The 26,157-nt window shown below is 40.5% G+C and overlaps 2 protein-coding genes across 4 annotated transcripts in view; one reads left to right on the top strand and one right to left on the bottom strand.

The window, feature by feature from the left end:
- The window catches only part of LOC139570044 (carbonic anhydrase-related protein 10), a 390,295-nt gene extending 382,106 nt beyond the window's left edge, over positions 1-8,189 (top strand). For 2 of the 3 annotated variants that reach the window (XM_071391495.1, XM_071391497.1), the window contains 5 exons: positions 601-673; positions 5,976-6,130; positions 6,375-6,549; positions 6,925-6,997; positions 7,941-8,189. In XM_071391495.1, the coding sequence (XP_071247596.1) occupies positions 601-673; positions 5,976-6,130; positions 6,375-6,549; positions 6,925-6,959 (438 nt within the window). In that variant the 3' untranslated portion in view covers positions 6,960-6,997; positions 7,941-8,189. The remainder of the gene's footprint in view (positions 1-600; positions 674-5,975; positions 6,131-6,374; positions 6,550-6,924; positions 6,998-7,940) is intronic. The other variant, XM_071391498.1, reaches the window with a different exon arrangement.
- A 3,118-nt stretch (positions 8,190-11,307) lies between these two features.
- LOC139570043 (alpha-N-acetylgalactosamine-specific lectin-like) lies at positions 11,308-14,136 on the bottom strand. Its single transcript, XM_071391494.1, has 6 exons — positions 14,045-14,136; positions 13,524-13,657; positions 13,302-13,393; positions 12,638-12,772; positions 12,395-12,506; positions 11,308-11,901 (listed from the first exon to the last, which is right to left on the bottom strand). The coding sequence occupies exons 2-6, from the start codon at positions 13,603-13,605 to the stop codon at positions 11,819-11,821; spliced, it is 504 nt and encodes a 167-aa protein (XP_071247595.1). The 5' UTR covers positions 13,606-13,657; positions 14,045-14,136; the 3' UTR covers positions 11,308-11,818.
- Positions 14,137-26,157: the final 12,021 nt, after the last annotated feature.

The following is a 26,157-nucleotide window of genomic DNA, read 5'->3' as shown; positions in this document are numbered from 1 at the left end:
CCTAGGTGATTTCTCCAGTAAAAGTGTTCAAAACATCTGAGAGAGAGAGAGAGAGTAGTGACAATGGACATCCATTGCTTTTTAATCACTTAGCCCCCAAGACATCTTGACAATCAGAGTTGTGAGGATGAGAAGGGGACAGGAGGCTGAGGCTAGGGACTAAGGGGGATTTAAGGGAGCGTGTGGAGCATCTTTAACTGATTAGTGTGTTCCAAGCCGACTCTGGACGCCTGAGTCTTAAGACAAAAGCTAGGGCGCTACAGGACAGCTAAAAGTAGATCCGGCTCTTTAAAGTGGCTCTCTCTGGTGTTCAGGCTTCCTTAAGGTCGTATCCTTCCTTGAGATGGACTTGTGCAACTTGCATTATGCGCATAAATCATGCATTGAAGTCAAGGGGAGAGTTGTTGCATGCTTGCCTCAAGTTAAGATTTGGCCTTAAAGCAAATGCACTTGAATTGCTGGTGTTATATTGTTAGTGTGTTTTGGTTCATTTTGTAATGCACTGTCGAGATTGTGGAATATGGAAGTCATTTGCGATGTGTGTGACTGGCTTTGATGTGACTGTCTATGGGTGATTCTTTCTCTCCTCTCGTATTCCAGATTGCGGAGACTTCAAATGCATTCCTGAATCGAATGTTGAATAGAGACACCATCACAAGAATAACATATAAAAGTAAGTAGAGATGCAAATGTAGACTGTAGGGAGAAACACAGTGGAACAAGTCAAATAGTAGCTGGAGAGACTGCAGTAGAGACGGCTAGGGCTGTTAGACGGCCACATTAGAAAGGCACATGGCTGCTCAGAGAAGAGAACAATTGGATTAATGGGGTTGAGAAGAGGCTGAGTAAACACAGTGACCCCCAGTGCATTGGAGGTCTCAGAGGCATCAATGAGCTGTCATAACCTCGCACACACACACACACGCACACGCACACACACACACAGCATCCAAATGGAATGATTAATTCCAACGCGGATTCCAGAGATGTGTGGTGGCAGAGTGGGAGTAACAAGACTGCAGGGGTGAGGTGGTAATATAATAGACACATGATTGATGTTCACAGATTAAGGATTGTCTTTTTTGTTTTTCTTTACCTTTCAGGGTGTATATGTCTTACCTGTAGGCTATGGGCTGGTAAGCATGCTGATGTTGTTCTAGTCTAGATAGATACACTCTGTGAAAGTGAATAGCAGCTAAACTCTCAGTCTAAATAGAAGGAGCAGCTACTGTGACCTCTTCACAGCAAACATAGTACCTTTTATTATAAACTGAAGCCACAACAGATGACTACATATTGAGTGTGTTAGCGTAGTAGAGAGAGAGCAAGAGATGGAGAAAGAGAGAGAATGATGGAGAGAGGGATAGATAGGGACAGAGAGAAAGAGAGATGCAGAAATTCTACACGCTAAAAAATGCTGGGTTAAAAACAACCCAATTTTGGTAAATATTGGACAGAACAAATGTTGAACACACGTTATTTTGACACACAAAAAAACATTGTTTTCTTTAAGTTGAGTTGTTGATGTTCGGTTAGTGAGCTATGATCTACCGGGTCAGATCAGAAGACTGGTGTCACGATCGTCGTTGGAAGCATACTCAGACCAAAGCGCAGCGTGATCTGGGTTCCACATGTTTAATCAATGAAACGCACAAAAACAATAAAGAACAAACAAATGTGACATTCTGGAGTGCTCACATGCAACAACACAAAAAAACAAGATCCCACAAAAAAACTGTGGGGAAATGGCTGCCTAAATATGATCCTCAATGAGAGACAGCGCTAAACAGCTGCCTCTGATTGGGTACCATACCAGGCCAACATAGAAATATAACAACCTAGATTACCCACCCTAGTCACACCCCGACCTAACCAAAATAGAGAATAAAAAGGCTCTCTATGGTCAGGGCGTGACAACTGGAGGTGTGGTTTAGCAGGGGCATGGCTTTTAGATAGTTATTTTTGGCCACCCGTGATAGTAAATGTAATTCCGGTTAATCTATTTTGTTGTATTGTCAACATATGTTAAGGTTGGGAACTGACACTTTTGTAGCTTTAATAGGGTTTACACAAGTGTATGAGTATCTTTTAAGTGCCTATGCATATCCCACTGTTGGGATAGTTAACACTTTCTTATAATAACATGATGAACATGAATGACATATATGCTCAAGTGTTGCCAAAAATGACTATCTGGAAGCCACACCCCCATATGCAAAGCGGTCATCAAGGCAAAGGGTGGCTACTTTGAAGAATATCAAATATTAAATATATTTTTTGGTTAATAAATGAAGAGTGCACGACAAAACCGATTCCCTCTAAGGAGACTGGTAAGATTTGGCATGGGTCCTCAGATCCTCAAAAGGTTCTACAGCTGCAACATCGAGAGCATCCTGACTGGTTGCATCACTGCCTGGTACGACAACTGCTCGGCCTCCGACCGCAAGGTACTTCAGAGGGTAGTGCGTACGGCCCAGTACACCACTGGGGCTAAGCTGCCTGCCATCCAGGACCTCTACACCAGGCAGTGTCAGAGGAAGGCCCTAAAAATTGTCAAAGACCCCAGCCACCCCAGTCATAGACTGTTCTCTCTGCTACCGCATGGCAATCGGTACTGGAGTACCAAGTCTAGGATCAAAAGGCTTCTCAACAGCTTTTACCCCCAAGCCATAAGACTCCTGAACAGGTAATAAAATGGCTACCTGGACTATTTGCATTGTGTCCCGCCACTCCCTCCACCAGCCCAACTAACCGGTGCTCCCGCACATTGACTCTGTACCGGTACCACCTGTATATAGCCTCGCTACTGTTATTTTCACTGTAATTTTACAGTTTTTTTTATTTCTTTTTTTATCTATTGTTTACCTAATACAAATGTTTTACTTACAAATTGCACTGTTGGTTAGGGCTTGTAAGTAAGCATATCACTGTAAGAACTTGTCATGACATGCCCCTTTCTGGGTATAGATCGTGGCATCCCCCTCTCTCTCTCTCTCCTACACCCTGGTTCTGTTATCTCAGGTCATAAATTCCTGGAGGAGACTCTCTCACCCTGGCCATGCAGAAAGAGAGACACAGAGAAAACAAAGGATTTCACATGGCGAACTCCTAAATCCCCAAAATGGGGATTTGATACAAAAGGTCCACTTGTGAGTAGGTGGGAATGGTCCGTGGACACTTCAGGGATGGGTATGACGAGTGTGTTTCATTTGGTGACCTCAGAGAGGGCAGGAAACACATCTAGTTTTTGTATAAAATGAATGAGTAAAGATGAAACTATTTGTGAAATGATGTAAGGTGATGTTAAACCTTTAATGAAAGAGAATTGTATTCCCTTTAAAGTTTAACCAAGTCATTGGCCCACCCCCGTGAGCACAGACATGAGCTTGCATCATGGAACAGCCATTTTCTACTGTTACGAATAAAAACCCCTCCTGAGGAAATCCTCTTCAGACCACAAAAACCTCAGCGTAAGCTAAGGTTGCAATGGTTGTTGAATTCCTAACCATACCACGTGGAGCATTGGCTACACGGGTGGAAATGGTTAAACTGAGACTATCGATCCCGACAGAGTAAGGGCAAATCTTAGATACTAATTACTAGTCTGCAGCTAGAAATGATGTCAACCTGGGATGCGAAGACTGACAACCACTGAAACATCTATTCTAAGAGAACATTTCTGAATGGTACTCTGAAGTATCCATTCTAACAACGAAAGACTTTGATCTTCAGGAAGGCAGAGAGAGAGAGACGCTCGGACGAACTCTCCAACAGACATACGGACGATTCCAACAGAGATCACGATGACACACTGAGCGTAAATATATATATTGATTGCAATTATTGCTGAATGAGTGAGCGTTCATGTGCAAAGGATTAACATTTCAATTAATATAATTATCAACTGTGTAGTGACTCCTTTTGTCTTTCCTGCCCTTTTCAGTCCACACCCGCTTCCCTTTGTCCACCAAGCCGTCATATCGGCTTAACCCACTAGGGAACCTCCCCTATCATTTCCTTGTAAACATATCTACTGTGTTGTTTATTTATGCATTTCTGTGATTATTTAGTTAGTTAGTAAATAAATGATTAAGACAATTGGTGTATGGATGATTCATAGTAAAGGCTGGGTTCGTGCAGATAACCAACAGTTTACGGCGTTTGGAATGAGACTAACGTGAGGTAAATAATAATTCATTAATTAGAAGACTAATTGATCAGATATTAAAATATCTGAAGAGTTATATTAAGAAAAATATAACTTTGTAATCTGAAGATTTTCCTTGGTGCCCCGACTTCCTAGTTAATTACATTTACATGATTTGTTTAATTACGTAATAATAATTACAGAAAATTGATTTGATAAAATAACAGTCTTCACTTTAATGATGCCAAAGACACGACAGTCTACACCTGTTGTATTCGGCGCACGTGACAAATAAACTTTGATTTGATTTGATTCCATATGTGTTATTTCATAGTTTTGATGTCTCTACTATTATTCTACAATGTAAAACATTTTTTTTTTATTAAGAAAAACCCTGGAATGAGTAGGTGTTCCAACTTTTGACTGGTACTGTATATGGGAGGGGTTGAGAGTAGCTGAAGGATGGGTCTAAAAACAAACAAAAGATAACTATTGTAAAATATACTGTGTCCTTAAAATGTATATAGTATGTATAAGCTGGAAGTAGAAGCCTAAGTGTTTTTGTCCATTAGTTTACTCCAATTAGGGGATGGATGAAAAATAAGGGGGTTTGTCAAGCAGTCTGCTATACCAACAGCCTGTCGTGTAGTCTGCCATACCAACAGCCTGTTGTGTAGTCTGCTATACCAACAGCCTGTCGTGTAGTCTGCTATACCAACAGCCTGTCGTGTAGTCTGCCATACCAACAGCCTGTCGTGTAGTCTGCCATACCAACAGCCTGTCGTGTAGTCTGCTATACCAACAGCCTGTCGTGTAGTCTGCCATACCAACAGCCTGTCGTGTAGTCTGCCATACCGACAGCCTGTCGTGCAGTCTGCTATACCAACAGCCTGTCGTGGAGTCTGCTATACCAACAGCCTGTCTTGTAGTCTGCTATACCAACAGCCTGTCGTGCAGTCTGCTATACCAACAGCCTGTCGTGCAGTCTGCTATACCAACAGCCTGTCGAGGAGTCTGCTGTACCAACAGCCTGTCTTGTAGTCTGCTATACCAACAGCCTGTCGTGTAGTCTGCTATACCAACAGCCTGCCGTGTAGTCTGCTATACCAACAGACTGTCAAGCAGTCTGAGAAATACCAGCTCAATGTGAAATTAGCAATTTGCAAAACGTCTACATGCAAATGATGAACACACCGGTTAGAGTGGACGTAATACATTTTGAGACTGTAAGACAAAGATATCATGTATATTCTAAACTAAATATTAGCTTGAGAGGACATGAAATGTGATTAAGACAAGCTTGCAATGCAGTGTTCTCCACTACTGGAACTAGGGACCCACAGGGGATGCAGGGTTTTGTTCCAGCCTAGCACAAACGCATCTATTTCAACTAGTGCTTGTGAAGTGCTTGTGTTGGACCTGAGCTAGGACACAAGCATGCACACTCTGTAGCTCTCCAGGACCAAGACTGAAGAACTCTGTAGCTCTCCAGGACCAGGACTCAAGAACTCTGTAACTCTCCAGGACCAGGACTGAAGAACTCTGTAACTCTCCAGGACCAGGACCGAAGAACTCTGTAACTCTCCAGGACCAGGACTGAAGAACTCTGTAGCTCTCCAGGACCAGGACTGAAGAACTCTGTAGCTCTCCAGGACCAGGACTGAAGAACTCTGTAACTCTCCAGGACCAGGACTGAAGAACTCTGTAACTCTCCAGGACCAGGACTGAAGAACTCTGTAACTCTCCAGGACCAGGACTGAAGAACTCTGCTATAATAGAATATTTAGATGTAATATTGAAACCTGTCTATCTTGTCCATCTTCTCCAGATGATGCATATTTGCTGATGGGCCTGAACATCGAGGAGATTTACCCAGAAACCTCTAGTTTTATCACATATGACGGGTCGATGACCATCCCGCCGTGCTTTGAGACGGCCACGTGGATCCTGATGAATAAGCCAGTGTACATCACACAAATGCAGGTCTGTCTCTACAGTAGCTTCTTACTGCTTAGTTGCATAAGACTGTCAAACAGCAATTATGTTCCTCCACATGGATTGTTCTCCCATTCATACTGAAATAATGCCTTTTCTTCACTTCCGAACCCCTCTCATCTCTGCTTTCCTAACCTCTCTCGTCCCTTCCCTTCATTTACATACTCTACCTTTCCATCTTCTTTGTTCATGGATCTCCCTTCCGTCACCTCTCCTCCTCTCTCCTCTCCAGATGCACTCCTTACGACTGTTGAGTCAGAACCAGCCGTCTCAGATCTTCCTGAGTATGAGCGACAACGTTCGCCCGGTCCAACCTCTGAACAACCGCTGCATCCGGACCAACATCAACTTCAGCATGCAGGGCAAAGACTGTCCCAACAACAGGGCCCAGAAGCTCCAGTACCGAGGTAAACACAGCTCCAATCCACCCACCACCGCCATTTTGTTAGCGATTTATTTAAACAAAGTCTGACTAGCAGACATATACAAAATGGCGGTGAAGGAGACATGGACATATACGTTGGTTGTTTTCTATATGGCTGCTTGTGCCCCTCATAAAGCAAAATACTACCTTATCAGCTTTGTAAATATAGCCTTAACGTTTATAGATTTAAAAAAAGAGTGATTGTATATTACTTATCGTGAAATTATAGCAATATTTCCAAACGGCGTCTGAGAGTGTGGGACAAGCTACTTCATAACTACAAAGCCAACTCAGCATCTCAGTGTGATTCAGGGACTCTGCATGCAGTCTGTTTATCATCTCCTCTCCTCTGTTTCAGCCAATATATCTGGGCAACTGCTGCACAAAATGTGAATTTTACCCCTGAAGCGTATATACAGTGAGGGCAAGAGGTAAACCCCCATTATTCATTGTATTCTTCTTCCAGGATCTACTGTACTGTAGCCAGACTGTTCTGTTCTTTTATCCTCTCGCTCTCCGATGAAATTCTTATTCTGTGCAGCAGTTGTTGAGAGATTGAAACACACACACACACACACACAAACACACACACACACACACACACACACACACACACACACACACACACACACACACACACACACACACACACACACACACACACACACACACACACACACACACACACACACACACACACACACACACACACACACACACACACACACACACACACACACACACACGCACACACACACACACACACACACACACAGAGAGACAGACACACACACACGGACACACACAAGAATGTGAAGAATGTGTGCACCCACACATAATCAGGCTTACAGCCACACACACACACACACACATACATACACATTTGACACACACACTTTTACCCCCCCCCCCCACACACACACACACACACAGTATGTGGTACTCTACCTCTCCAACCAGCCCCCAGAGAGTAAACAGAAGCAGCACAATAGCAGCAGGGTTGTTTCTTGTCTTTAATTACACTAGTTGTACTTGTTAATCTAAGGTTAAACCTTGAAGGCAGAGGAATGTCAGCCCCCTCATAGCTAGGTGTCAGTGGGCTAATTGAATGGGAAATGTATATTGGGATGCTAACAGAATGCTAACTAACAGATACTGTAGAAATTTTGTTATTTAGCGTACATTGCTAATATTAACATGGACACCACAGCACCATATCGCTATGTTCAATGCATTCTGTCTCAATCCTAACAATGTATTGCCATGTTAAAATGAATGTTATAGATGCTGCAGGATAGAAAGGGGCTCCATGCTAGACGTGCATGTGCATAGAAAGTAGTGTTCTTCTCACCATGTTCCTCTCCTCTCTTCCAGTGAATGAGTGGCTGCTAAAGTAGTCTCTCTTGGGTGAGCACAGAAACAAGACACAATGACAGAGACAGGAGGGGGATATGAGAGAGAGAGAGAGAGAGAGAGAGAGAGAGAGAGAGAGAGAGAGAGAGAGAGAGAGAGAGAGAGAGAGAGAGAGAGAGAGAGAGAGAGAGAGAGAGAGAGAGAGAGAGAGAGAGAGAGAGAGAGAGAGAGAGAGAGAGAGAGAGAGAGAGAGAGAGAGAGAGAGAGAGAGAGAGAGAGAGAGAGAGAGAGAGAGAGAGAGAGAGAGAGAGAGAGAGAGAGAGAGAGAGAGAGAGAGAGAGAGAGAGAGAGAGAGAGAGAGGGAAGGAAAGAAGGAAGAAAACAACTGGAAACCGCACCAAGGCTGCATCTCATCTAAGATTATTTCATGTAAAAAGAGAAAAAAAAGAAACTGAACATTATCAAGTAAAAGACTTTGTGTTGCTTTACAAAGAGACTACTACTTTTCATACGTACATCGAGAACTATTTGAATTCCAACACATACTAACTGACACGTCCAGTACAAATATATCTATTATGAAACCTGTTTTGATACTGATACTTTTTTGGGAGATAACAAAATGTTTAAAACGTACAAAAACACTGAAGCATTTATTTCATACAGCCTCTTCTTCACACGGACTGAGTAGGACTGAGCGGGACTTTTAGCCTTTGTACATAGACACCTTGCTACCAATGAGATCTTAAGGACTTATCAAGACAATGCCCCTAGTGGTTTAGACAGAGAAGGTCTTCAAGGCTCATAGCTGCATCGTCATCACCGTCACCTACAAGGCATGCCGACTGCAACAACCCAAGAGAGCTAGACCTTACATTCTTGCCTTGTAATAGAAGGTCATTATGAAAGGAACAACGGGAAAGGATCTTCTGTCTAACTGATGAACCGATGAGTGTCTTGGCCTTTGTTGTATATAGTATAATTATCAGTACTGCTGAAAAACTGAATATGTAAAGAAAAATACAAATAAACATTTTAAAAGATATATTAAGAGGATAAAAAAAGATGAGTATTTTAAAGGCCCAGTGCAGTCAAAAATGTGATTTCTTGTGTTTTATATTTCCACACTATGATGTTGGAATAATACTGTTAAATTGTGAAAATTATGATAATGCCCTTTTAGTGTTAGAGCTGTTTGAAAAGACCACCTGACATTTCAGCCTGTTTTGGTGGGATGGAGTTTTGGCCTTCACGGTGACATCACCATGCAGGAAATTAGTTAATACACAAAAAGACTTCCAAAACTCTCAGACAATAACAGCTAATTGTCCATTTTTCCCCTCCCCAATCAGACCAATCCCAGACAGGTCTAGCAAAATTCTTGCTTGAGAAATTGCCCTTTGCTAAGAAGCAATTTTTTGTTTATTTTTGGCCATTTTAATTGAAAATAATCACAGTAAGGTACTTAATTGTTATCCAGAAATGATTTGATATTGAGATTAACACCGGCTGCAATGGACCTTCAAACGCTTGGTGCACTTTGAATTGTGGAAGCAGTTCTGAGCTGAAGCCTGTTTTATTGCTTACAATGGTCTTACACTGTGTTTGAGTAATGTTATCAGCCCAATAAATGTGTCTGGAAAGTTCACTTTGGAAAATATGCTTCACTTTACACTGTTGTTTCTATGTATCTGGTTTTGTGCTAAGTTATTGAATGAAGTTAGCGTGGTGAGCTGCGCACGTTGGTGAGTGAGCAGACCGGTCTCAACTACAGCAAGGCGCTATATGTCATCCAGTGGAGAATCCTCAGAGGATTTCATAGAAATAAAAAACTTTATCCTTTTTAGATAAAACTGTACCAAATATATTCACGTCACCAAATAAATGATTCAAACACACTGTTTTGCAATAAAGGTCAACAGTAGCTTCAACAGCACTCTGTAGGGAAGCACCATGGTGTAGGACAGCTAGCTTCCATCCTCCTCTGGGTACATTGATTCAATACAAAACCTATGAGGCTCATGGTTCTCACCCCTTCCATAGACTTCCACAGTAATTATAAAAACTTCCATAGGACATTCTCCAACCTACCAGAGCTCTTACAGCATGAACTGACATGTTGTCCAACCAATGAAAGGATCAGAGAATTAATCTAGTACTGAAAGCATAAGCTACCGCTAGCTAGCACTGCAGTGTATAGAATGTGGTGAGTGGTTGACTCAAAGAGAGAGAAAGACAATAGCTGAACAGTTTTTAACAATTTACTTTAAAAATTAAGGAGTAACAAGAGATAGAGCTAACTATATATATTTTTTAATTACTTTAAATGTTATTTACATAGGTAGCAAATGCAGTTAGCTAGTTTAGCCTACGCAAACAGAGAGGGATACCATGTTAGCTAGCTGGCTGTGACTATGCAACACTGGAACTCTTCCAAGTCATGGTAAGCTAGTTAGTTAAGTTTAGTTTTTCTAATTTATTGCCTACCGGGGCCCGCCGGTGTAACTGCTAATTGCTTACTGACTGTACTGCATGATTGTAGTGGGTTTACTAGCTAATATGTTAGTTCCATTAGCTACAGTATGTTGACTATGACGTTACTGTAGCTAATATGGTGATAACGATGTAGGCTGTGTGTAGCTGTTATGATAGGAAGGTTTGGCTTGGAACGTTTTTTTTCTCGCCTGGTCACAGACAGCTGATGTGTTGTGCATTCAAGTCCACAAGTGAAGGGAAGAGGGGAGAGAAGGAAAAGGCATATGCGAGAAGGAATACAACGAGCTGTTTGTATCTTGTTATGAACGTGAACTGTTTGCTTGTGATCAGGGATGTATCCATTCTGCCGATTCTGCTGAAAAAACGTTTTTTAAATGGAAGAAAGCGGAATGAAACGGGTATAAACATACTCAAATTTGTCCAATAGAACTAATGATTACACCCTAGATCAGCTAGATACAGGCAAGAGTGTGCAAGACGGTATTGAATATGTCATGGTCTGTCCATGTCTGTCTGTCACCTCAAATCTTTCTCTGGACCTTGTGTGCACCTACGTTTTAAACGTTCATTCATAGACTACGTTGTAGCAACCTCATGATGGTTATAGGGGAAATTCGAGGATCATGTGGCTTGTAGGCTAAATATATCGATGTTACATTGAATTGGGTGAATGGAATATGAATGACAGTCATCCAATATGGTGTAATAGAAATAAGGCCATGCTCATAAAAAAAATGTCTTCCTCTCTCCTCTTAAATGGCACTGACTGCCATATGATGTTAGTATCACCTCCTTGATGTCTCTCACATGGTACAAGGTACCAGACACCTATCAATCAAGCTATCACATAGAAAATGATATGTAAAATAGATTGGCCATGCCTGAGAATGGGTGATGCTGAAAGGTTTTATTCAAAGAGGCATTGAAGCATTGAGGGATAATCAGGATGACACAATTCCACCAATTCTTTCAATATTCCATATCAGAGTCAAACCATTAAAAATGTGCTGAGACTCATTTCCCCTGTACATTCAACATTATCATGTTTGTGTTCTTAGATAATGGTCGGTTTTGAGTTAGTGAGGGGATTGAACCGTTTGTTTGTGGATAAACCTTGGGTGCCTCGATGGTTGGTAGCTTAAGGCTAGTAACATACAGAAAACATGAGAGAAAATGCAATTGTAGAATCAACCTGACAATAACTTTAACAATTGACAATGGCAACCAAAGATTGTGTAATTGCCATTAGATCACTTTTTATCATATTGTCTTCAAGTATTCAACCGGTCCTCAATCAACGCAAAGGAGTTTACGTGCGATAGCAGAAAATAAAATCAGAGTATGTTGGCGAAATCCCTTTACGCTCGCACTCTGTGTGGATGGCGTTGGACTCCTCTGCCATCTTAGGCTACTCCACTCGTAGCAATTCTCATGCAGACAAAGGTACAGCTACTGTCACATTTGATATCATCGAAGCCCTCGGCCCCTGTAGAGGACAATGTCCATGTTAGTCTCGGTGGAAGTCAACAGAGTAACAACGACAGCACTTCGCTCAATGAGACAAATATGGAAAATGACAAATATCATGTGATATGTTACTGTGAAGTTTGACAGTGTTTATGCACTGCTTACTATGTATTTGATTGTTCAGTCCTTCATACAGGGTCCCTATGCTTCAGGCCAGGCTTCAAACGGAACTGTTCAGTCCTTGATACAGGGTCCCTATGCTTCAGGCCAGGCTTCAAACGGAACTGTTCAGTCCTTCTTACAGGGTCCCTATGCTTCAGGCCAGGCTCCAAACGGAACTGCATTGTAACATGCTTGACATTTAAAGGTAATTTCCAATTGACCAGATATCTGCAGTGTTTACCTTGAATGCGATCTCCGTGAATGCTCGAACGTTGCCTTTTAAAGGCGCATTGTCAATACGGATTGGATCCCGGCATAAGTGTCACACATCCAATTTAAAGTTCACTGACCTGCATAAGAGTTCAGTGCCACACAGTCTTCTTCTCCCCACTGCTGAGCTTTGGCACTTTCGGACCAGAACCAATTCAAGGATGACCCATCAGTCCACACATAATTCCCTTCCTGTCAGGGAGAACATTTCAAGGTTATCAACATCTTAGTGAAGGGCAGTAGTAACTTATCAAATGTCCAAATTAAAGAGATGTGAAATAAGACCTTGGTAAGTGCTACATGAGTGTTAAGGATTGTGTTACCTGATCCAGATCATTCAGTCCTACCCAGGCATAAGCAGAGATACTCTGGGTCTGCTTCACCATGGACAGGAGAAGCTGGTATTCTTCAATGCTGTGGACAGCAGCTAGGGTACCCCTATCTCTCTTGCAGTAATCCTTTATGAAGAAACATCCACATTTTAATTGATTTATTTTACAAGCCTTGACTATGTAGACATTTGATCAGTAGTGGTACACTAACAGAAAACTGTCATTTATATGGTAATTTGGGGTATTATCAACAGTGACATGTCTCAGCCTCTATCTTTTTTCCACTAATTGGTATTTTGACCAATCACATCAGATTTTTTCACATCAGATCTTTTTCAGCAGTGATCTGATTGGTCAAAAGACAAATTTGATGAAAAAGTATCAGAATTGTGCTGCCTGTGTAGTCGCAGCCTGAGTATTGCAGAAACACAACATGAATAACAGAAAAAGTGGCTATGGATGAAATAGATCAAATTAACTTTTCAAAACATTTGAAATACAGAATGTTACTTGCCACTGAGCTGCCTGTAAGTTAGTGTCAGTGTAATAAAAATAAGGTCATTTTAATTGGAAGTTTAAGTTATTTTATATTCTCTTTTACACCATCACTGTAAATGGAAGTGTTGATTAGATGCACTGCAGGTGGGACACCTACCAGTGCTTGCTGCCATCCCATTTGTTTATTAACCATTCTGTAGCAATGGGGTATTGCACTGTCTGGTCCAGTATATCCACTTGGACAATTATCTGGGGAGAATGAATTTTTTATTTTAAATCCCTGCAAGCTTGAAATCTAACTACTACTGAACAGCAAATAGAGGAGAGAAAAAAGATATTCAAAATAAACTGGATTCAAATGGGATTGGTTGTCACTTACAATGAGGACTGTGGGGGAGAGCTCCAGTTCCCAGAAGGGTGAGGAGGAGACAGGCAAGAACAGACACAGTTACAACTCCCATGATGATGGATAGAAGATCGTGGTGGTCTTTTGGCCTTCTACTGCAGTTCTTCCTATAAACAGAATTATATCAAAAAGTGTATTACTCAGGAAAACCCACAGCGTTACAGATTAATGTAGGATATAGATATAATTGTTATTTAAATACTACAATGTTTTTTGCCAACAACAAATTAGAACATTTTAGGCCAGGATTTAATCTGATCGTGCTTTGTCTGCAATGCACGTTTTAAAGGCAATGTTTCTGTGTTGGCAGAGACCACATTCCTATGTCGGCTCAATCAGAAATGACTTTTAAATGATACATTGTCCAAATCCGCGATTGGATTGAATCCCGGCCCTTAATTCATACTTTTTGAGGCATAACCATGTTGATATTATGTCTCTCTTTTTTTTAAGACAATAGTTAAAAGTTCTTATAAAATCATAAAGACCCTCACCAAATTCAGAAGAGAGAAACTGATGCGTGTCTTCCTTGAAGTGTTTCTTCAACCAGAAAGGGCAGGTGTCTTTTCATTCAAAATGTTAGCCCTTTTAAAAAGACATTTGGGGAAGTACAAGTAGAGATATCATCTGCAAGTCATATTACCATTGCAGCAAGTAGTGATTATGATCCATAATATCCTTGGCCCTGTCCATGTTTTAAATATTGTTTTATTTAAATAATTTGTAGCCTTACATTGAGGCCTATGCATTGCTATGCATATCCTCTTTATGATGGTTGTGAGAAGTGCATACACACTATGAAGTGCATACACACTATGAAGTGCATACACACTATGAAGTGCATACACACTATGAAGTGCATACACACTATGAAGTGCATACACACTAAGAAGTGCATACACACTATGAAGTGCATACACACTATGAAGTGCATACACACTATGAGGTACATACACACTATGAAGTGCATACACACTAAAAAGTGCATACACACTATGAAGTGCATACACACTATGAAGTACATACACACTATGAAGTGCATACACACTATGAAGTGCATACACACTATGAAGTGCATACACACTATGAAGTGCATACACACTATGAAGTGCATACACACTAAAAAGTGCATACACACTATGAAGTGCATACACACTATGAAGTACATACACACTATGAAGTGCATACACACTATGAAGTGCATACACACTATGAAGTACATACACACTATGAAGTGCATACACACCATGAAGTGCATACACACTATGAAGTGCATACACACTATGAAGTGCATACACACTATGAAGTGCATACACACTAAGAAGTACATACACACTATGAAGTGCATACACACTATGAAGTGCATACACACTATGAAGTGCATACACACTATGAAGTACATACACACTATGAAGTACATACACACTATGAAGTACATACACACTATGAAGTACATACACACTATGAAGTGCATACACACTATGAAGTGCATACACACTATGAAGTGCATACACACTATGAAGTACATACAGACTATGAAGTGCATACACACTATGAAGTACATACACACTAAGAAGTGCATACACACTATAAAGTGCATACACACTATGAAGTACATACACACTATGAAGTACATACACACTATGAAGTACATACACACTATGAAGTACATACACACTATGAAGTGCATACACACTATGAAGTGCATACACACTATGAAGTGCATACACACTATGAAGTGCATACACACTAAAAAGTGCATACACACTATGAAGTGCATACACACTATGAAGTACATACACACTATGAAGTGCATACACACTATGAAGTGCATACACACTATGAAGTACATACACACTATGAAGTGCATACACACCATGAAGTGCATACACACTATGAAGTGCATACACACTATGAAGTGCATACACACTATGAAGTGCATACACACTATGAAGTGCATACACACTAAGAAGTACATACACACTATGAAGTGCATACACACTATGAAGTGCATACACACTATGAAGTGCATACACACTATGAAGTGCATACACACTATGAAGTACATACACACTATGAAGTACATACACACTATGAAGTACATACACACTATGAAGTACATACACACTATGAAGTGCATACACACTATGAAGTGCATACACACTATGAAGTGCATACACACTATGAAGTACATACAGACTATGAAGTGCATACACACTATGAAGTACATACACACTAAGAAGTGCATACACACTATAAAGTGCATACACACTATGAAGTACATACACACTATGAAGTACATACACACTATGAAGTACATACACACTATGAAGTACATACACACTATGAAGTGCATACACACTATGAAGTACATACACACTATGAAGTACATACACACTATGAAGTACATACACACTATGAAGTACATACACACTATGAAGTGCATACACACTATGAAGTACATACACACTATGAAGTACATACACACTATGAAGTACATACACACTAAGAAGTACATACACACTATCCCCACATGAAAGTTCATGTTTAATATTAGAGATGTATTTATTTTTTGACCTGAATGTCCACAAGCTGATTGGCCGGTTTATCCTTTCAAGAATGCTATTCAGAAGGTACAGTAGACCACAGTAGCAGTTAATAACCGCTTGAATGATAATGGCAAAATGTAGATTTCCTCCTAAATAGACATACTCCAAAAGTAATTATATTTCATGAGAGGGCCATAAGCAATAACTAGCCATGCTTATACTGCCAGAAAGATTACAATCTCACCTTTCTGGTAAAAAAATTGTTATAAATTGCTGAGGTTTACTGAATTTTGAGGATGTATTTCCTATTCTACAAAAGTCTATGAATAAGGCTTGAAATGACTTATATGCTTTCTAGATATAGAAACAGTCAATTTATAAAAACAACTAACTAGATGTAACCTTCCTTATGTAAAAAACGGTTAGTGTTGAGAAAATGTTCATTTTTTCCAATGGTCTCGTTTCAAAACTTCTTCCCCCACCCCTGTGAACCTCTGACAGAACTCAACTTTCATCTCATGTTGTCCGTCTGTGACAAACAGTAAGTGTTTTCTGTTTCAAAATGGTGTGGACGGGGCGAACTAGGGCCATCGATCAGTGTACTTTGTCCACAGATCGATTTATAAGCAAACATGCTGGTTGGAACAGGTACCGGATCCACGTGCCTCCCCAATTTCAGAGAGTTTACAATCAAGAGGTTACATGGAGGCACTGCATACATGGAGGCACTGTTTATAACCCATGGGACATGGATCGGTCTATAGATCTCCTGCCACAAGTTATTGCTGCGCCCTCCATAAATTCTGTGATACACCAGACCAGTCCATTTTTTTTTTTTAAGATTACAGCTATTCTGTTGTGGGGGGATTACATGTGATATTGAATGTTCAGAAAGTAGATAACTAAAAATGTGCACGGAGGTTGGCAGGTGCGTCATATTTTGTAGTCATTGTCAAATGTATTGGCTACAAATGCAGTTGTGATAGCAGAACCGCATATGTAGCTAACAAACTATTTATATTTGGTTCAAATAAGGTATTATTCTGAAGTGTAGAAACACTGTGATGTTGACATAGAATGATACAGAATTATTTAGAAACCACATCCTGTTGGTATTTAGCAAGTTGTAGTGACTATGGCCATCATCAACATATTGCAACATATTTCTTTGTAATGGTGAGTTAGGAGACTTCCTCTTCACATGGTGAAGTCTCATGCTAACAAGTAAACCAGGTGGCTGTGTACATTTGAGTAATTTAGCAGATAATTTACAGGACCTATTAGGATTAAGTGCCTTGCTCAAGGGCACAACGCATTTTTCATCTAGTCTGCACTGGGACTTGAACCGGTGACCTTTCAGTTACTGGCCCAACATGCTTAACCGCTAATGTACTGCAAAATGACAGTATGAATTTCATTTATTTTGGGAAATTGAAATACCCTGCCAACAAAAAAAGCTGTTAGAATGATAAATGTGTGCATGCCCCTTAAGGTCCTTGTGTAATGTGATATTGTACCCCCTAGCCCCGCCCCTAGCCCAATTGTCCTTTGAATTCAATTTATTTTGGGTAACAGACATATAAACTCAGCAAAAAAATAAATGTCCCTTATTCAGGACCCTGTCTTCCAAAGATAATTCGTAAAAATCCAAATAACTTCACAGATCTTCATGGTAAAGGGTTTAAACACTGTTTCCCATGCTTTGTTCAATGAACCATAAACAATTAATGGACATGCACCTGTGGAACGGTCATTAAGACACTAACAGCTTACAGACGGTAGGCAATTAAGGTCACAGTTATGAAAACTTAGGACACTAAAGAGGCCTTTCTACTGACTCTGAAAAACACCTAAAGAAAGATGCCCAGGGTCGCTGCTCATCTCCATGAAAGTGCCTTAGGCATGCTGCAAGGAGGAATGAGGACTACAGATGTGGCGAGGGAAATAAATTGCAATGTCCATACTGTGAGACACCTAAGACAGCGCTACAGGGAGACAGGGCGAACAGCTGATCATCCTCACAGTGGCAGACCACGTGTAACAACACCTGCACAGGATCGGTACATCCGAACATCACACCTGCAGGACAGGTACAGGATGGCAACAACAACTGCCCGAGTTACACCAGGAACGCACAATCCCTCCAATGCTCAGACTGTCCGCAATAGGCTGAGAGAGGCTGGACTGAGGGCTTGTAGGCCTGTTGTAAGGCTGGTCCTCACCAGACATCACTGGCAACAACATCGCCTATGGGCACAAACCCACCGTCGCTGGACTAGACAGGACTCTTCACTGATGAGTCGCGGTTTTGTCTCATGGTCGGATTCTCTGATGGTCGGATTCGCATTTATCGTTGAAGGAATGAGCGTTACACCGAGGCCTGTATTCTGGAGTGGGATCGATTTGGAGGTGGAGGGTCCGTCATGGTCTGGGGCGGTGTGTCACAGCATCATCGGACTGAGCTTGTTGTCATTGCAGGCAATCTCAACGCTATGCGTTACAGGGGAGACATCCTCCTCCCTCATGTGGTACCCTTCCTGCAGGCTCATCCTGACATGACCCTCCAGCATGACAATGCCACCAGCCATACTGCTCGTTCTGTGTGTGATATCCTGCAAGACAGGAATGTCAGTGTTCTGCCATGGCCAGCGAAGAGCCCGGATCTCAATTCCATTGAGCACGTCTGGGACCTGTTGGATCAGAGGGTGAGGGCTAGGGTCATTACCCCAGAAATGTCCGTGAACTTGCAGTTGCCTTGGTGGAAGAGTGAGGTAACATCTCACAGCAAGAACTGGCAAATCTGGTGCAGTCCATGAGGAGGAAATGCACTGCAGTACTTAATGCAGCTGGTGACCACACCAGATACTGACTGTTACTTTTGATTTTGAACCCCCTTTGTTCAGGGACACATTATTCCATTTCTGTTAGTTACATGTCTGTGGAACTTGTTCAGTTTGTCTCAGTTGTTGAATCTTGTTATGAACATACAAATATTTACACGTTAAGTTTGCTGAAAATAAGTGCAGTTGACAGTTTGAGGACGTTTCTTTTCTTTCTTTTTTTGAGTTTACAACAAAATGTACAAGGTGGACCCACTTGAAAGTATTATTAAAATGCTTATTTCCAAAGTGGTCCTTGATGGTAAAAACAATAACACACAATGATTAAAAGGCAAGACAAAATTACAAACAACCATAAATACATTCATTTATTTTGACATCCTAAAAAGTGGCACTATTTGCCGCACTTCTCCCTAACCTTAAAAATCAACCATATTCATTTCACATTAAAACAATCTATTCATTGCACATCATACGTACAGTACAGTATCATTCAAATAAATACACCTGATCAGCAGTAGGGGGCACAAGGGCAGTGGAATGGTTTCTCTTACTTAGACAACATTGTCCAAATGAAAACCTTTGCCTACTGTTTAAAGCAATTTCTACTTTTGCTTTGCTTAGTCTCCAGGGGGAGGCTATTCCATAGACAAATCCATGTGTAGAAAAACGTGCTCCCCGCAGTACTGTTTACTCTTGGGATTTTACAAGACATAGCACTAGCTCTGGTATTGTAACTGTGTTAGATATAGAGCATATCAATGTGGTTTTTCAAATAACCTGGGGCACGATCATTTAAGATGGCAAACATATGATTAAGTTTCAGTTGGTCCACTCTGGACTCCAAAGGCAACAAGCCCACCTCCCAGAACCCCTGTGTGGGTCCTAGGGGAGACATTCAGCATATACGTGATAGCATTATTTTGCATGACCTGCATTCTCTTTTTTGATAGCCCACTATACCAAGCAGAGCAGGCATAATCAACATGACACTGAATCAATGTTGAGACAAGAAGTTTCTTGACTTTGATATTGTTTTACGATATAAACATGTCAATTTGGTCGCCATTTTAGAAAGAATTTCAGCAGCAATCAGGTCTCCAGAAAGGGATTGATCTAGGGACACACCAAGATAAGTTACACTTGTTTGAGATACAATCTCCTTGCCTGCACAGTTTACCTTTATCTTGTCAGCCCTAAGCAATCTACGTTTTGTTCCAAACAAAATCAACTCAGTTTTTCCAAAATGTAGCGACAATTTGTTGTCAGTTAACCAGTCTCTAATAAAATGCAATTCCTTACTCAGGGTCTCCTCTATGTAAACTATATCCTTCCCTGATATCAGTATGGCTGAATCATCAGCATAAAGCAGGAGTTTGCACTTTACTGTATCTGGCATAACATTAACATATATAAGAAATAAGAGTGGCCCTAAAATTGATCCCTGCGGTGCTCCACGGGATATTTATTTGGCCTCTGACAGAACATCACCAACATTACACACGTATGTTCTGTTGGTCAGATAGGACCTAAACCGATTCACTGCTACATCATTTAGACCCAAGCATTTCAGTTTCATCAGGAGAATATCATGGATCACAGTGTCAAAAGCTTTCTGCAAGTCTAACATGACCATACCGGTATAGTTCCCCTTCTCACTTTCCTGCTTGATGTGGTCAAAAAGGTGGATAAGGCAAGTAACAGTGGAATGAGCTGTTCTAATGCCAGATTGGAGTTCAAGAAGAAGTTTGTGCTCGAGAGGGTATCCCTCAAGTTCATTAAAAACGAATCTCTCAACAACTTTGGATAAGGTGCTGAGGATTGACACAGGCCTTTAGTTTCCTACATTTGTTTTACTGCTCTTCTTGTGGAGTGGAACCACCCGGGCTATTTTGAGATCATTGGGAAATGTACCACTACTAATAGAAAGGTTTACAATATGTGTTATGATTTTAGCAGTGACACAAGCACTATGCTTTATGAATCTTGCAGGAAGGTTATCGAGCCCAGTTGCTTTTGTTTGTGCTCATTAAGCATAGTAGATTGGATACTTTGTTCTCTGTTACCATGCACAACTCAAACAAATCATTTATGATACCTTTTCTATGGTAAAAGTGGTTCGTGAAAGACTGGCCATAATGTCCAGACATGGTGGGTTCTTAACCAGAGATGAGGCTATAGCGGTAAAGAATGTGGTAAAATAATTTGCAACCTTTGCCTGGTCTAACATAAAACAGCATCAATATCCAGGCCTACAGGATTTTACCTTATGGGGAGTTGTTGAGCCAATGTCCTTCGAAATGTTCCACAGTTAACGAGGCTGATGTAAGGTGTCATTAACAGCGTCTATATAATGTTGGGATTTGGCCTTATCCATTTTTTATCTTGCCTGGTTTCTACAGTTAATATAACCGTCATCATCTTGTTGTAGATTTGTCCTTCTGAATCTGGCCAGGTAGCGATCCCTTTTCCTTATGAGGTCTAAGATCTCGGAAGTGATCCATTTTCCTGACCTTGATCAACATCATCACAGTTTAGTACATGAGACCAAACCAAAATTCCAACTACTTCTACAAAACGTTCCTTTGAGTATTGTTTCATAGACCGTACTTTCGTGTAGTTATTACCTGGCTCAAGTAGCCTTTTGCATTTCTTACGGGTACAGTAGGTTACGATATGATCACTAAAACCAATATTTTAGACTCCTGACTGACAGACGTTCCCTTGATCTGATACAATAATCAAATCAAAAGTTGATTTACTGTTAGTACACACTCGGGTTGGCGCAACAATCAGTTGTTTTTGTCCAAATAACTGATTAAAGTTATACAAGGCATTTACTAGTGTAAGCCTCCATGTCATGAGACAAGCATGTCAGTGATGTGCAAGGATATAGTTACTGGTAGCATGCATTCATTGAGTTCTCAGCCATTAGGTCTAATCAACGTTACAAACGTAAAAACGTCCAGAACAGTCATTTTGATTCTGATTGTAAAATAGCATTTTGACTATCTCTGATAAAAAAATGCTCAATTTTAGAAAGATAACTTTTGCTCATGCCAAACTACCAGGAAGTCTGAAAAGCTAGAACCAATTGGAATTGTCTGCAATGTTTATCAAGCTAGATCATCTTGGACAATTTCAGTTGAAACAGGGTAAGGTCTGGCTATATACAGTACCAGTCAAATGATTGGACACACCTATTCATTGAAGGGTTTTCTTATTTTTTTTACAATTTTCTACATTGTAGAATAATAGTGACAACATCAAAACGACAAAATAACACATATGGAATCATGCAGCAACCAAAATAGTGTAAAACAATTCTAAATATATTTTAAATTTTAGATTCTTCAAAGTAGCCACCCTTTACCTTGATGAAAGCTTTGCCCACTCTTGGCATTCTCTCAACCAGCTTCACCTGGAATGATTTCCAACAGTCTTGAAGGAGTTCCCACATATGCTGAGCACTTGTTGGCTGCTTTTCCTTCACTCTGCGGTCCAACTCATCCCAAACCATCTCAAATAGGTTAAGGTCGGGTGATTGTGGACGCCAGGTCATCTGATGCAGCAGTCCTTCAGTCTCCTTCATGGTCAAATAGCCCTTACACAGCCTGGAGGTGTGTTTTGGGTCATTGTACTGTTGAAAAACAAATGATAGTCCCAGTAAGCGCAAACCAGATGGGATGACGCTGCAGAGTACTGTGGTAGCCATTCTGGTTAAGTATGCCTTGAATTCTTAATAAATCACTGACAGTGTCATCAGCAAAGCACCCCCATACCACCTCCTCCATGCTTCACAGTGGGAAACACACATGCAGAGATCATCCGTTCGCCTACTCTGCGTCTCACAAAGAAAGACACGGTGGTTGGATCCAACAATCTCAAATTTGGACTCATCAGACCAAAGGGCAGATTTCCACCGGTCTAATGTCCATTGCTCATGTTTCTTGGCCCAAGCAAGTCTCTTTTTATTATTGGTGTACTTTAGCCTCTTAGCGCACGGATCCCATTAACGGGATCAAAATCGACAACATCCGGTGAAGCTGGAGCACGACAAATTCAAATGACAAAATTTTAATATTAAACATTCATGAACATACAAGTGTCCTACATAATTTAAAAGCTTAACTTCTAATGGGCAGGTGGTACGGTAGCGTCCCACCTGGCCAACATCCGGTGAAATTGCAGAGCGTGAAATTCAACCTACAGAATTATAAATATTTAACTTTCATAAAATCACAAGTGTAATACATCAAAATATAGCTTAACTTCTTGTTAATCCAGCCACAGTGTCAGATTTCAAAAAGGCTTTACGGCGAAAGCACACCATGCGATTATCTGAGGACAGCGCCCCACGTACAAAAGCATGAAAAACATATTTCAACCAGGCAGGTGCGCCACGAAAGTCAGAAATAGCGATATAATAAATGCCTTCCTCTGATGATCTTCTTCTGTTGGCACTCCAAAAGGTCCCAGATACATCACAAATGGTCCTTTTGTTCGATAATGTCCTTTATATCCATAAAAACGCAGTTTAGCTGGCGCACTTCAGTCAGTAATCCACCCAGTTTCCCTCCATCAAAATGCATACAAAATGAATCCCAAATGTTACTAATAAACTTTTCCAAACAAGTCAAACAACGTTTATAATCAAACCTTAGGTACCCTAATACGTAAATAAATGATACAATTTAAGATGGAGAATCGTTATTGTCTTTACCGGAGAAAAATACCAAAGAACGCGCTCTCTTCCACGCGCTTGGAAACACTACAGCCAAAATGGGAGCCACCTAGAAAAAAATCTAATTTCTGGCTCATTTTTCGAAAAACCAGCATGAAACTCTTTCTAAAGATGGTTGACATCTAGTGAAAGCCCTAGGAACTGCAATCTGGGAGGACTTCACCTTATAATACAAGTGACAGCCATTGAAAACAGTGGTAGGCTGAATTTATTTTGGGGGGGGGATCACAAACATAATAATTTTAACAGTTTTAGAAACTTTAGAGTGTTCTCTATCCAGATGTACCAATTATATGCATATCCTAGCTTCTGGGCCTGAGTAACAGGCAGTTTACTTTGGGCACGCTTTTCATCCGGACGTGAAAATACTGCCCCCTACCCAAGAGAGGTTAACTTCTTGTTAATCCAACCGCATTGTCAGATTTCAAAAAGGCTTTACGGCGAAAGCATACCATGCGATTATCTGAGGACAGCGCCCCACACCAAAATACTTTTCCAAACCAGCACAGGCGTCACAAAAGTAACAAATAGTGATAAAATAAATCACTTACTTTTGAAGATCTTCTTCTGTTTGCAATCCCAAGGGTCCCCACTACACAACAAATGGTTGATTTGTTCGATAAAGTCCTTCTTTATATCCCCAAAATTTCTGTTTAGTTGGTGCACTTGATTCAGTAATACACTAGTTCAACATGCATACAAACGAATACAAAAAGTTATCAGTAAAGTTCGTCCAAATAAGTCAAACGATGTTTCTAATTAATCTTCAGGTACTCTAATATCTAAATATATTATACAATTTTAGATGGAGAATAGTAGGTTCAATAGGGAAGATAAAAAACGAAAAGCGTAAACCTCATTCACGCGCACAACAAGACTACATTTCCAATGACAGACAGACACCTTGGAAAAACTACTACTCAATAATTTTTCAAAAAACAAGCCTGAAACCCTTTCTAAAGACTGTTGACATCTAGTGGAAGCCATAAGAACTGCGATCTGGTAGGAATTCCATTGATTATCCCATAGACAAGCATTGAAATGGACTGTGACCTCAACAACAAAAAATTTACGGATGAATTTTCCTCGGGTTTTCGCCTGCCATATCAGTTCTGCTATACTCACAGACGTTATTTTAACAGTTTTAGAAACTTCAGAGTGTTTTCTATCAGATGCTACCAATTCTATGCATATCCTAGCTTCTGGGCCTGAGTAACAGGCAGTTTACTTTGGGCATGTTGTTCATCCGAACTTCCGAACACTGGCCCCTAGCCCTAAGAGTATTGGTTTCTTTGCAGCAATTCGAACATGAAGGCCTGATTCACACAGTCTACTCTGAAAAGTTGATGTTGAGATGTGTCTGTTACTTGAACTCTGTGAAGCATTTATTTGGGCTGCAATCTGAGGTGCAGTTAACTCTAATGAACTTATCCTCTGCAGCAGAGGTAACTCTGGGTCTTCCTTTCCTGTGGTGGTCCTCATGAAATCCAGTTTCATCATAGCGCTTGATGGTTTTTGCGACTGCACTTGAAGAAACTTTCAAAGTTCTTGAAATGTTCCAGATTGACTGACCTTCATGTCTTGTTTCTCTTTGCTTATTTGAGCTGTTCTTGTCATAATATGGACTTGGTCTTTTACCAAATAGGGCTATCTTCTGTATACCACCCCTACCTTGTCACAACAAGGTATTGGATCAAACGCATTAAGAAGGAAAGAAATTTCACACATTTCTTTTTTACAAGGCACACCGTTAATTGAAATGCATTCCAGGTGACTACCTCATGAAGCTGGTTGAGAGAATGCCAAGTGTGCAAATATATTTTGATTTGTTTAACACTTTTTTGGTTACTACATGATTCCATATGTGCTATTTCATAGTTTTGATGTCTCCACTATTATTCTACAATGTAGAAAATAGTATGAATAAAGAAATATCCTGGAATGAGTAGGTGTGTCAAAACTTTTGATTGGCACTGTATATATATATTTACACACCACCGTTCAACAGTTTGGGGTCACTTAGAAATGTCCTTGTTTTTGAAAGAAAAGCTCATTTTTGTCCATTAAAATAACATTAAATTGATCAGATATACAGTGTAGACATTGTTAATGTTGTAAATGACTATTGTAGCTGGAACCACAGATTTTTTATGGAATATCTACATAGGCGTAGAGGCCCATTATCAGCCACCATCACTCCTGTGTTCCAATGTAACACTGTGTTAGCTAATCCAAGTTTCTCATTTTGAAATCAGCACAACAGTTTTCAGCTGTGCTAACATAAATGCGAAAGGGTTTTCTAATGATCAGTTAGCCTTTTAAAATGATAAACTTGGATTAGCTAGCACAACGTGCCATTGGAACACATGAGTGATGGTTGCTGATAAGGGCCTCTGTACACCTATGTAGATATTCCATTAAAAAATCTGCTTTTTCCAGCTACAATAGTCATTTACAACATTAACAATGTCTAC

The sequence above is a fragment of the Salvelinus alpinus genome, chromosome 3, assembly GCF_045679555.1.
Source record: "Salvelinus alpinus chromosome 3, SLU_Salpinus.1, whole genome shotgun sequence".
Lineage (NCBI taxonomy): Eukaryota > Metazoa > Chordata > Actinopteri > Salmoniformes > Salmonidae > Salvelinus > Salvelinus alpinus.
Note: the sequence above shows the minus strand (reverse complement) of the source record. Positions and strands in the feature narration are given on the sequence as shown.